General features: G+C 30.3%; 1 protein-coding gene across 1 annotated transcript; it reads right to left on the reverse strand.

Moving 5' to 3' along the window:
- On the reverse strand, positions 1 to 2,819 carry LOC126735213 (uncharacterized). Its single transcript, XM_050439165.1, has 6 exons — positions 2,653 to 2,819; positions 2,409 to 2,599; positions 2,149 to 2,354; positions 1,803 to 2,091; positions 1,555 to 1,752; positions 1 to 257 (listed from the first exon to the last, which is right to left on the reverse strand). The coding sequence occupies exons 1-6, from the start codon at positions 2,741 to 2,743 to the stop codon at positions 24 to 26; spliced, it is 1,209 nt and encodes a 402-aa protein (XP_050295122.1). The 5' UTR covers positions 2,744 to 2,819; the 3' UTR covers positions 1 to 23.
- Positions 2,820 to 14,107: the final 11,288 nt, after the last annotated feature.

Here is a 14,107-nt window from a genome sequence, read left to right on the forward strand (position 1 = left end):
CTAATTTTTATTTTTATTCTGATTTAGTGTTTCAGCCAACGTTCTCCAAGGATTTCAAAAAGATCCTGCATTCGTTGAGTAAAGGTGGGATTTGATAGGGAATCGTTTGCTAATATGTCCAATATTGATGGGAATTTTGCGGCTTCTTGTTTTTGTCTTGGACTCATCAGGATCAACTTTAACGTCATCTGGCCTCTGTATAGTCCATAGAGGAAATGCCTTTTCCAGTGCTCGTGGAAATCTTCATAACTGAATATCTAAAATTACAGACAATACATAAGTTTATGTTATGTTTATGTTTATATTTATAATTTTATTTTATAATTAACATTTACCTATTTCAGCAGATAAATATTGTAAGAATGTATTTGATTTTTTGATTATTTTGTACGTTTTAATAAAAATAATTTATCATTCTTCATAATTTTCTTGGTTTTCACTCGCACGTTCACAATAAGCCTAAAGTAACGTCTACATAATCATCATTAAAATAGAGGCTCTAAAAACATTGACTGTTAACTATATTGAGGATCTACAGTCAATTGGTCTAAAAGTTTGTACAACAATTTGCTACCAAGCTGGTTCCAATAGAGCAGCTCTAAGAGTAGTAGTAGTTTATTGACAGCAAACCTACTCCATGTTACTTTATTGTAAATGGACAATGGATTATTGCCATCTTTGATATACCACGTTTACTAAAAAACTGCCATAGAAACCTTCTGTTCCTTAGAAGATTTAAAAGCTGAGGGAATTTACACTGTTAAGGCTTGCCATTTAATTGATAATTCGTTTGATTCACTTAAAGATTCACAATATATTAATACTATTACACTATTGTTAACTGAATATTGCAGCACATTAACTCGATTAGATATATAAGATAAGTTTAATTTTATCTGATCAATTTCTGATGCACCTAATTAAAAATGTTTTATTTTCTATCAGCAACCTTTTTAATTAATCATAGTTATTGCGATTAAATAATAAAATTATGAGAGTACTCATTAAAGGTAATTTGATTTTCCCGCCTTATTTAGGTCACGCCTTTCTACCATTTTAATTGGTCGAATTAGGCACGTTAAATAGTCAAGTTAAAAAAAATTTAAATGGAGCTGATATTTTATTTTAGTTACAACAGTATCCGTTGTCAAGCGAGAGGACGTTAGTATATTTGTCAGAAAAACTTCTTCAGTTTAGAATGCAATCAGTTTATATGCAACCCGTACTTCTTAATACTTTTGTGTACACACACCACTTTCGTTATAGCATCACTAAACACATTAGACAAAAACTTATAGGTCATGCAACTCGATTGTGACCAAACTGACACCCAATGCAAATTTCATATCAGTATCCCTTTCTTCTCCCTTCTAAGTCTCACGTCTTAGTATTTTCGTGTACAATTAAAAAAAAACATAATTTCCAGATGATCCAGACAGTAAGTTAAAAACGAAAACGTTTTGTTTAAAAAGAGTAAAAATTACCATTTCCTATATTCCTATCTCTATTTGAGATAATATTTTTAAGGGCAATAGTACGTATTTATTTACTTACTTTTTCAGGATTACACCCAAATTCCCTCAAATTTTGTGCTAAAGTTTTATGGTATATTCCAAAAAGATCATCAATACGACTAAGAGCTTCCTTAGAGGCGCAACCACATAGAGCAAAACTCAGATCGTGAATCGGAGTTTCTTTGGAAGAAAGTTGCCAATCTATGAAACAAATTTTCTTAGGATCCACATTGACTTCCTAAAATGTTCTAAATACTGATTGGTACTATCTGCAAATCTTATACTTACATTTTTATATGCAAATAACATATTATTTGGATGACAATCTCCATGACTTATCACAAGAATCTCCTTCTCAGGATTCCCCGTATAATTTTTCCAGAAATCTGGAAATAATTCGGTAAACTTCTTATGAGCTCTTTCGGCCTGTTTGTTGCTCTTTATAGCTCTTTTTCCCATTTCTGTCACTGTTTGTCGTAGAAGATTGTAACGCTCGGGGTTCTTGGCTTCTCTTATTTGAAAAATGTTTTGCTCTAAACTGGCTGTGAGTTCTTTAAACTTACCAGGATCTTTGTATCTTAAATTAAATTCAATGTTTAACGTGATAAACTTTTGTGAAAATATTCTTACCCACCCTAAAGCTAAGGAAGCAGCATGTAACTTTGCATATTCCTCAAACATTAGACTCATATGCTTAAAGTTCATACCATCATATTCGTTATGACATTTGAACCCTTTAAAGCTAAGATCTTCCATTAGAATCGTTTCATCTCCTTCTTGAATAGAGCCTCCATAAAATCGAGCATATCCAGTAAATGGAGCTGATATTTTATGTAGAGTCTGCAATATATATTTTTAAAATATTATTTAATTTAACTAGGTTTATTGGTTCACTTGGAAATTTTCCAGTTCTGGCAGGATTTTACTGTAAATTTCATATTCTCTATTAAAAGCTAAGGCGATTGGTCTTGCCACCCTTATGGCCGGGTCTCGAGGGGCTATTTTTAGTACTAACCTATGTTCAACGCCAGTTTTCTCATGAATACATATTTTTTTTATTAGACCAAGGAAGCTGCCAGAGTTTTCTAAAAAAAAAATTTTTTTAATCATTTATTGGCTAGATGGAAAATATTCTTACCATTTTCAAGCTCTTCAGTAGCACTTTCCACTTCATTAAGGTCCAAGCCAGTCTGGATAAATTTTATATATTTGGCTGATACACTCGTCATTTTTTATCAGAAATTCTCTACTGTTTCAAATAACGTATGAAATATTACATGACTCTTACTAACACACTGAACTGTTGATAAAATATTACGTTTATCAGGGTCTCGCTTATATCTTATTTGTAATTCTTATTGTTTTAATCTGTTAAGGCAGCTATTATCAGCTTGGATTTCTATATTAAATATTTATGTTTTCTCTTAGGAATATTATAAGAATCTATTCTGTCCTAGAGTCATATAGAGGTCTTTGGAATAGATAAAGCTTTTTTAAGTCTATTACATAAAACAAAATGTATAGCAGCAAAAATTCTGCAACAACCTTATTTAAAAAAATTCATTGTTAAAGTGGTCGGGTATAACAAGTTTTCTAGTCGAAATGTAGACGTATGTACAATATGTTGAATGAATGATGAAACTTTTATATTGCAATTTTTTTTCTACAGGGGGAAACCAAAAAAAAATTGTTGCGTAATCATAATAATAAAGATAAATAATCATGTAATAAATGTAAAAACACTACACCCTATTCGTGATAAGAAAGAAATATTCCTAAGAAAAAAAAACAAATAAAACATAGCTTAAGTTTTTTTAAATCATTAATTTCGAATGTAGTTAAATTGAAAAATACAGAAATTATATGAAAGAAACTTAGAGGACTTTGCAGAAAAAGTGTGAACAAACTAACATGCCTCGTTTTTTAGAGACGCTTAGAAATAGTAATTTAGGACGAGCGTTTGCGAGTAACTTAGATTACCTGAAAGCAGAATTTAAAAAGACCTAGATAAAAATAAATATTTAGTATAATTTCAGACACTTAAAGAACAGAAACAAAAAAAAATTTAAGAGATATTCAAGAAAACACAGAAGAATCTACAGGATATATGAAGAAAACACTTTGTTATTATTTAAAAATTTTACATACAATTTTTTAAACTAAATCTCTAAACAGTGCTTATAGCGCTGGCCTCAAGAAATAAGAATAATAATTAAAAGGAGTGTGCACAAAAATCGTAGTTAGGTATAAACAAATAAATTGTAAGTAGATTACTATAAATAAATTTTAGAAAAAGTAGCCACACAATTAATCCGATTAAATACAAAAGTATTCTTTTAGTTTTATTACAAAAGTTTTAAAATTTTGAATATTTCTCAAATTATTAGGTACCTAGCCTATTAAATGCTTTAGATGTAGAGTACATTGAGCTATTCAATCCAATTACCGTTCTATTATACATGACATATAAATTTAACTGAAATTATGTCTATTAACGTCATTTAAAAATTTAACAGTTGTATTTCATTTTAATTTTTTGTTTATAATTTTATACATAAGTTTACATTTTTCAAACTCCATTAACTTATTTAGTTTAAAAACTTTAAGCTCTCTATAAAGCGACTCTGTATTAGTAAATGTATCATACTGAAATAATATTTTAAGGACTCTATTTTGTAATATTTGGACATTGTCAAATTTAGTCTTAGAAAAGGTTTCCCATACAGCTAACAAGTATCCGAGGTGGGGCAAGAAAAAGGCATTATAGATATTCATTTTTGTATTATTTGTTAGGTAGTTTCGGCTTCTATTTATACAGAGTATCATTGCATTTATTTTGGATGTTATTTTGTTTATATATGAGTTTGCCAATTCAATGACTGATCAATATTCAGACCGAGTAACTTCCTCTAGGTTGATCCCATTTATGTCTAGTTGAATATTACCTACTTGTTTGTTTTTAATCTGTTGCAAACTAGCCAATTATAGTACAAGCTCAAATCAGCATTAATAAGTTGTGCTAACTTTTGTTCATTTCCTCCTGTATATACAGGAGAGCTGTATCAAACGCAAACAAAAAATATATCATTGAATATTCTCATTCCTACTCTATCACAAAACAAAAGCTCCAATATTTGAGGCACGTAATGAGAAATAAAAACAGATTTCACCTATTGCAGACTATTTTGCAAGGAAAAGTACTAAAGAAATGAAGTGTGGGTATAAAACGAATCTCATGGTTAAAAAATCTTAGAACCTAAGTTGGTATGAGCACAATTGCATTTTAGAACATGCACGACAGCCAATATCCGAAACGCATAAAAACTATAAGAAAAGCATCTCTATAATTTAGAACATCTTGATGAGATTTGGTCAAAGTCTCTTCAGTCCCTTTTAAAAAACATTGAAGGCTTTCCAAAGATTTCAAACATAACCCACCGAAATGATGCTTCAAAAATAAACCAAGTTAAAACAACTATAAACGTCTTATTTTAATCGTAATAACATAATTCCTTTCTGCATCACTCGCAAACGAAATAAAGCATCGGCCATTACGGTCCAGGTGTGGGTGGTAGCAAGTAGCGCATTAAATTCTGTCACATTTGTGTATTTTGGCCTCGGGACGAAGGAATGCGAAATTATTACGACGATGACAAATACTAGCTGTGTCCGACAAGCACGTTGCTAGTCAAAACTAAATTTGTCATTTTCCAGAAATATAAATATCGCACGATCCCACGCGACCCACCAGACTTATGTGTTTTGGACTTGGACGCGACCCGGTAAGTTATTATTGTTTTATTTCCTGGCATCTGTTGCAATTAATGGACGTTAGGTTATTTTAATGGTCTTGTTGATTTCTTAAATGAGAATACTGGTCATGTGAGAGATCTGGTTTTTTCAAAAGAGCTGCAGTAATTATTTACGTTTTTCTCCTCATGTTATTCTAATTTTTTCCTGTACCAGTATAAGATAGCTACTTTTTTTTAATAAAATTATTTACCAGTTTTTACGCAACTAGTTTAAAAATCAACACAAAACCCTCTATTCCTTTTATATTTTGTAATTGCAATTGCTGAGCAAATTATATCTAAGTGCCTTGGAGAAAACTTCTTCCAAATTTATTTAGTTATTCCAGATTGCTCCAGAAATAAATAAATCAACTCCTTACCCTAAAAAAATAAACTTACCCTTCACATTGATTTGAAATACCTTGTAAAAATAAAGAGTATATTTTTGCAGAAATTTATTGGATCACTTAAATTAACTCCAAAATAGTCCTTATTGTCTCTACGTAATAAAAAGAATATATTATTTCAAAAATTTGCCTTACTTGGAAACAATTAAAGTATAAAATCTTCTTATATTTCTGTAAGTCTAAAATCTTCTATATTTCAAACACACTTTTTCCAGTCACTCTTAATTTTCTCTAAATCCTTCATATGAATTAATTCTGATCCAGAATCTTGGATTGGTTTATTTTGCCTAATGGTGTAGTGTAAGTCGTTTTTAATTAGTTAAAGTTGTTACTACAGGAATTTAGGATATAGCCAACGATGCTCTAAATTATTCCCAGATAACTCAAAGTAAAATATCTTTCCTATTCCAGCAATTTAAGTTACTCCAAATTTTCCCAACTAACTAACTGTAAATAAAATATATATTTGTCCCAATCCAAAAACTTAAGGTATTTAGTTCGATTCGATGGTACTTACTTACTGACAATTTTAAATTTTAGTACAGGAACTAGAGTTATGTACGATTACGCAAAAATACGTAATATAACCAAAAAAGTAACATTTTCTTTTATTCTATACACTTTGTTTACTCAAGATTGTTCCAAATGCCTGCAAATAAAATATATATTCATCTTGATACAGAAATTTGAGTTACTCCATTTTACTCCTTGGAGCTCTAGGCTTCTCCCCAACGACACTAAATCCAATTTATAACACAATTTAGAGCAATGATAATTTAAAATTTTCACAGGGACTGATTACTTGGTTACTTGGTGGTTCACTTAACTCATTCAAGATGATCCTAATTATGTCCCTAAATATTCAAAGAAAAAAGATTTTTTTCATGTTTTAGACCCTTGGTTTGTTTTATTCCAGATTGTCTCAAATGCCTGTAAGTAAAATATATATCCATCTTTATCCAAAAACTTGGGTTATTTTATTTTACTTTATGAAACTTTAAGCTCCTCTTAAATATGTTTAAGTAAATATGAGATGTGCAGAAATTGGCACAAAAATTGGAAAAGCTTCGTTTTACTTCATGGTACTCTAAGCTTCTTCCAAATATTTCTAAACCAATTTTTTGAGTAAATTTAAAGCAGAGACCGGTGAGTTTAAAGTCTCATTACAGAAACCTATACAATTGTCTATACTAATATGGTGACTCATGTTACTATAGATTCCCCTTAATGTCTGTAAGCAAAATCTATTTATCTTGATCCAAAAACTCGAGTTGCTCCAGTCTACTCTAATAAAATCTAAACTACTTTCAAATTCCTGTAAGTAAAATCGAAACTTATCTTTACCTAGAGTCTTGGGGTGCTCTATATCACATGTCAAGATGATAGGTTTAAAATCAAACTCCTGAAAACGTAAGGTTTAGTTAATTACTTCATAATGCTTACTTCAGATTATTCCAATTGCCTGTAAGTAAACTATATAGTTATCTTGATCCAGAAATTTGGATGCCTCTATTTAAGTTCAAGGTTCTCTAAACTATTTTCAACATATATTTTAGTGAATTTCCTAATAATAGTTTAGAACAAAAGCACTAATGAATCTCTTTACAAGATTTTGAGTTATACCCAGTTGCTCTTAATTGTTTCTAAATGTATCAAAATAAATTATATTTTCATCTGGTTTCATACATTTGGGTTCTTTAAAGTCCCCCAAATGCCTTATAATTAAAATATATATTTATCTTCAACCAGAACTTGATACGTTTATGTAATTGTTAAAGGTGTAAAACTTGTTACAACAATTGAAATTGAAATTGAAATTACTGTGTTCTACGTGACTCTAACCTTCTTCCAAATAACTTTAAATCAAATAGGGACCGTTCAGTTTTATTACAGGAATTTGAGTTTTATGCAATTGCTCTAAAAGACATCTGGCTTACTTCAGATTCTATCAAATGCATTTAAGTAAAATATTTATTTACTTTGAACCAGAAATCTTTATACGATGCAAATTTCTGGAAAAATTATATATATATATTACAGGTCTTTGGTACTTATAAAGTTGTCACTAAATGACTTTCATTAAAACATGATCCATTCTTTTATGGTCACTTGGGTTACTTCAGACATTTCCCGAAATATCCGTAGAAAAAATATCTAATTATCTTGGTCTAGAACCTTGGGTTGCTCCCATCTACACTAGGGCCATCTAAACTACTTTTAAATCCATAAAGTCAAATTTAAAGAGCCATTTGAAATAACAGAATGTTGAAGGATTTGTTACAAAATCTTATAGGTCCTAATGCTGCAAGATGCCTTTTAGTAAATTAATTATCCTATTCCAGAAAGCTGGCTGAAAACTTAGTGGAACTTGGGAAATACGCAATTGCTTTAAAATGATGTAAATTATCCGCAAATGCCCATAAATAAAATAAGTTTTTAACTTATGTCAATGGGATTACTCCAGAATACTCCAAATGCCTGTAAATAAAATTTATTTCTCTTGATGTTCTAGCTCAAGATGATCCAAGCTATTTAGGAAATCAAATTCATTAAATAATTTAGAGCAAATAGTGTAGGAAACCTTAATGCGGGGACTTATAAGCTATTTGTTCCAAAATGCTCTAAATTATTTCTTAATGCCTCAAAAAAAATATATTTTTTTCCTGTTCCAGACATTTGGTTCACTCCAAACTCTCTTAAATGCCTGTAAGTAATATATATTTTTATCTTGATTTAGAAATTTGGGTTTCTCCAGTGTATCTTAAGGAGATCTGAACTACTTTCGAATACCTGAAGTCAAATTTTAAAAGTACATTGAACCTCACTTTTAGTTTCAAGTTTTTTTAAAATAACACTCCAAAACTTCTCTATCAAAGTCTCTATCAACACTTAAGATATACCCAGATGCTCTGAATTTCTATTCCAGAAAATTAGGATTCTCCAGAAATGTGGATCGTTCTACTCCATGGTACCTTTTCTTCCAAATAACTAAAGGCAAATTAGGACAAAGACCATTCAAAGTCTCATAACAGAAACTTGGGTTAAACGCAATTTTTCTAAAATGCTTTAAATTATTCCCAAATATCACAAACAATTATATAATTCTTTCCTATATTATCTATAAGTCTGTAGAAAAAAGATCTATTTATCTTGATCCACACTTTTTCTAAACTTCCCAGTTGCTTCAGTCTACCCTTAGGAGATCAAACTACTTACAAATGTCAACAGAGCAATTTGAAGTAATAAAAGTTAAAGGATTTGTTAGGGAAACTTATAGATCCAAATGCTTCAAGATGTCTTTAAGGGGGAAAATTATTTATTTTATTTCAGAAACCTGGCTAATTTCAAAGCACTACAAGATGCTCTCTAACAGTGTTTATAAAAATCAACTTAGGTTATTCCAAGTTACTCCAGGAAGCTCCAACGTACTCCCAGATGTCTGTAAAAGAACAAAAATGATTGTGATTAAGAGAGTTGGATTACTTCAAACTTTCACTACTTGGACAATGGTTTCAGGTACCAGAGACGCATGTAACAATAATTTGGATCACTTTGGACAGCTTTTATATTTTTGTAAGCCCAACTATATCATAAGAAGAATTTTTGAACTTATACTTTAAACTATATTTAAAAAGAAGCCTTGTACTAAAGCTTTTGGTGGAATAGAAGCCTGGCTAAATCCAAACTACCTCAAGGTGTTCTATTAAATTACTTTAGACATTTATCTCTTGATGAAGGGTTACTAAGGGTCACGGGTACAGCTTGAGGCATGTAACAAGAATTTGGAAAATTCTAGATAACTTTCACATGTTTGTGAAACTATGATGGTACTATAGACAGTTGAATCCATATTTGGAAGAGTTCTTTCAGAACTCAAAAATGTGTTTCTCCTTCTTTTTCATATACAGATCACGTAACCCTTTCTTACCAGATAGATATTGATGAAGCAGCAGCTGAATCAAAAATTTGATCTTGTGATTTTTAGACGTGAACGTTTTTGATGATGCAAATCTGGTTTAAATATCCTCGTTTCCTTACAACAAAAGCGTTTACCATACGCCATGTATATTTAAAAACGATCCTTGTACTAAACCTTGTGCTGGATTAGCATATGCAATTTAGATTGCGAAATTTTGCGAAAAAAAATTTGCAATATCCGTCAGGGCACATCGTTTTTTTTTTTGGAAGGAATCGTTCACTGTCAAAATGCCGAATTCGCCGGCCCTGAAAGGCGATATCTGCAATTTGTCTGAAATGCAAAGTACACGCGAAATTCGGTCTCGTATGCGAAACCCGGATGATTTAAAGATGAGATAAATGCATAAAGACGTTTTCGGCACACGCGAAACCTATCGGCAATAATACATATTTAATTTTTTTTTACATGAATTACAATATTTTACGTTTAAATTTTCTTACATGTAATCTCCGCGTGCCCGTATATTAAATTAAACGCGAGTTCCAATGTCCTTTGTTGGTTCTTTTTTATCGCTCAATAGCCATTGAATTTACCCCATGGGTACATACATGCAAAATGCCTATACAGACAAAAGAGTGTAAGGGTAAATAAACATGAACAGTTCAAGGGTTGTAAAGTACTTATGGAATATATTTTTCAATTATTTGTATACGGAGCATGTAGTTAAAGATCTTGTACATAGATAGGGGTTTTTATGTTCAAACAGATTTTTATCAATACTAAGAAGGAGTTTGAAAAAATATTGATGAATATATTTAAAAAAATGTAAATACGCGAGCCAAACTATGCAAGCAAAATACAGTTTTAAATTAATTTAGGCAGTAATGAAATTATGAAATACGTAAAAATTATTATTCTTGGATGATTTAAGTAAAAATGGTTTCACTAGGAGTAACAGAAATAAAGACAATAAAAAAAATACACATATTTTTCTATCAATTTTTTCTGTAATTGATACATAGAACTTACAAGCATATTTATAGCTGCAGCGTTTTTAGATAAAACAGCTCTTCCCCAATATCATTTCAACATATAAAATATAATTTTTTTTAAAAAGAAATATTAGCGGGATGATGTTAAGCAGCGTCAATATAATCATGTTTTAAATTTATTTACTTAGAAATAACATGAATATAATGGTATTTATAATGTGTCAAAATTTTACAAATCATCAAAAATTAATTAGTCAGTCGTCGTCCTATGTGGGTTCTAATTACAAACAATATCAATTTTTTTGCTGCATTACTTTAAGCAAAGTAGCAAGACTCTTTTGGTAAGTTTATGTTTTTAGAGAAATGCTATGCAATATGTTTACACAAAGTTCTTATTAAGTGTCATAATTTTTTATTGTTTTTTTTTTAAATCATTTTTTGGATCCAGTTTGGCAAGTTTCCTAAAAATCGCTAAAATTATGAAAAACGGTTAAAATATGTGTAATTTTACCAAAAGTAATATTTCGTTAACTATAAAGCGAATTTTCATGTACCCTTTAAAAAAAAAAAAAAACACAAATATATATTTTGACATTTAATCGGAGCAGAAATTATGGTAAAAGGCTTAAAATGTGTGTAATTTTAATTTAAGATATCCCAATTTTACCCGACTTAACTATTAAAAAGCATTGAAAAAACGAATTTTTAAGAATTTATAATACTCTTAAAAATATACTTTTTATCGTAAAAATATATTATGGAAACGTTTCTTTATATGATAAGCATTGAAGCTGGATCCTATTTTTCCATAATTTTATTTTGTATATGTATAATTATTATGTAATTTTGTCAAATATGTCAAACACGCCTAAATATTCTTGTAAAAAATTGATATATTGAAGATAGTTTTCAAATTGCAGGAATTCAACTTAATTTTTTAGGACATTCAGGGATTAGACGTGATTTCTAGCTATAGAGAAAAAATTTGAAAAATAAGTTAATGTGCTGTTAATTTCTCAGTTACCAATAAACCAAATAAAGAATAATAGTTTGTTATGGCTTGAAGAAATTTTTTATTTTATATTTAACAATTTTATAAGTTTTTCAGAAATTATTTAAAAAAAATAATTTATTTCTGTTTGAGGATACAAACATTCAATCGTCCAAAAAATTGGTCTATATATTACAGTAGTAGGAATCAAAAGTCTCTTAAGTTAATTGCAAAAAATACCTATTCCAAAAATCGGATACCTATTCTAATTTTAAATCCAGTAATTTAGCTTTAAGTCTTGATACATGATAAAAATCTAATTATCAGTACGCATTAGTACGTCTTAGCAGAAATTGAAGCTTCTGTTAAGCTATTAGTATGATGCGTAGGAATCACAAAACCACGAAGATTTCTTAAAATTTCTTCTGCAATAGCTATTGGCAACATTGTCAATAAATATATACAATCGATATTTGCATTAACTATTGTATAAAAATATTAAATCCCTGATTCGACAATGTTCTAAGATAATCAATTTAAACTCATTGTACAGAGACATCAGAACATTCTTCCAGAACCAAAGAATGATCAATTTTATCAAAAGCTTTACTGAAGTATAAATAGAATCTACCTGGACTCTATTATCCATGGTATCTAAAATGTCCTGTAAGAAATAAATCAGATTTGTATCAATAGATCTGTCAAGAAAAAAGCCCTGTTGCATAGGAGATAATACGTTTTCAACTGAAAAAAAACATATATTTTTTTTTAAATGTACATAGCTTGGATATAGTTCAAGGTGAAAATGGATATGTTAATAGCTTCCTTTAAGACCAATTGATTGCTTTGTTATTTCAAGAAGATGAATAGTAAGGTTAGGTGTTGATTTTTAAATAAATATTGCCGGTAAACTAACATTTCCCGCTCTTTTTTCGGGGTTTACCTCGTTTAGTACTGAAAAATCATCATGAATTAGCAAAGTTCGGCGGTACCAGAATATGAAAGACGGCAATCTTTATTTTTATCTAAGATTATTTATTCTGTATCTTAGATCACTGCACTATTTAATCAGAAATTTGATGTAAGTAGCATTGCTTTTATTGGCTATTTTGTCAGATATTAAGCACTATACAGACTAGCAATTGACTGCAAAATAAAAATGCTTAAATAATTCAGACAATATTTAGGTTGGAAGATACGAAAATGAACCAAGAGGGAAACGGGGAATGTTATGAAAACGAATATGAAACCTCATAGGCTAAATAACTTGTTGTAAAATAGCAGATAAAATTCATATATTTTCGAACTATGAATAGTCGATTAAGTACAGGGCTGGACCAGATTCATTCCTCCTTTTGCCTACTGGTCTACATACTTGAGCTTAAGTCTGCTTTGATGTCTAGCTATGATGAACTTAATGTACGGTTATTTTTTAATATACCTGATGCGGCACTGAAGGTCTCGTATCTTTCAATACCGGCTAATTTCTGGATTCTTTTAAGTAGCCACAATCATGGTAGCCACAACCACATCATTCGGAGTCACCTTCGTTTTACGTACTAATAGCATTTCTTTCAACCCTTTCAAGAATCATCAAGAAATTGATTACAATTCGACTTAAGTCATATTTAATCATTAATCATTATAATAATTAAGGAATTTGGGACTTAAGGTACCAAGGGTGAATCAGATGCAAACTTTTCATTTATAGAATCCTTATTTTTAACTGTGAACGGTGGTGATGCTGCTGCAGTATTTTGTGGCTTGACCAAGCTATTTGACTAAAGTCGCCTACCCACTATGCAATACTAGACAAGTGTCGAGTAGTGTATATGAAGACTACGTGAAACTCGGCACGCAATTTGTACTTGCCGTTCAGAGTCGGGATGTCAAAGACGCCAAGTATCGAACTTGACAAATTTTTTTCTTCGCGCCACATTACTTGGCGATTTTGGGTTAAATACGGCACGTTTTTTTAGTAAATGATGGAGTGGTCTAATGAGGTAACCTGTGAATTTTTGGACCTTTATGAGAAATAAATAATTATTAGGACCCGTCTCACGCATTACACAAAAACTGAAATAAAATCTACGATGCATGGAAGAGAATTCAAACTGGATTTTCCAAGGAAATCTCTATAGTAGAGTTAAAGAAAAAGAAGGCATTCGTAATGGCCACCTAAAAAAGTGGCGCTAGTACTGACGACTTATATAAACCTACCTGGTTTGCATTTTCGAGAATGGCGAAGTTTTTAACTCATCACGATACACCATGAAATATGATCAATTCAGAGGTAAGTTCTGTTTTATTGTTTATTTAGGTACATATACATATATTTATAATCTTTGCATATTGACAATATTCATCTTGCCATGAAACTTTACCCCTTTTCATAAAATATTTAGCAAACTCCTGTCTAATATGTTTTGCGTTCATACTTGAATTTCTAGGTATTTTTTGTAGTGGTAATAGCGAAGTAATATTCTCTTGGTC

This window comes from Anthonomus grandis, chromosome 4 (genome assembly GCF_022605725.1).
Source record: "Anthonomus grandis grandis chromosome 4, icAntGran1.3, whole genome shotgun sequence".
NCBI lineage: Eukaryota > Metazoa > Arthropoda > Insecta > Coleoptera > Curculionidae > Anthonomus > Anthonomus grandis.

Coding starts and splice junctions, on each gene's coding strand:
- LOC126735213 (XM_050439165.1), bottom strand. CDS start 2,743: ATGACGAGTGTATCAGCCAAATATATAAAATTTATCCAGACTGGCTTG. Junction 2,092..2,148: donor GCTGCTTCCTTAGCTTTAGG/GTGGGTAAGAAT, acceptor ATTTAATTTAAG/ATACAAAGATCCTGGTAAGT. Junction 258..1,554: donor TTGGGTGTAATCCTGAAAAA/GTAAGTAAATAA, acceptor CTGTAATTTTAG/ATATTCAGTTATGAAGATTT.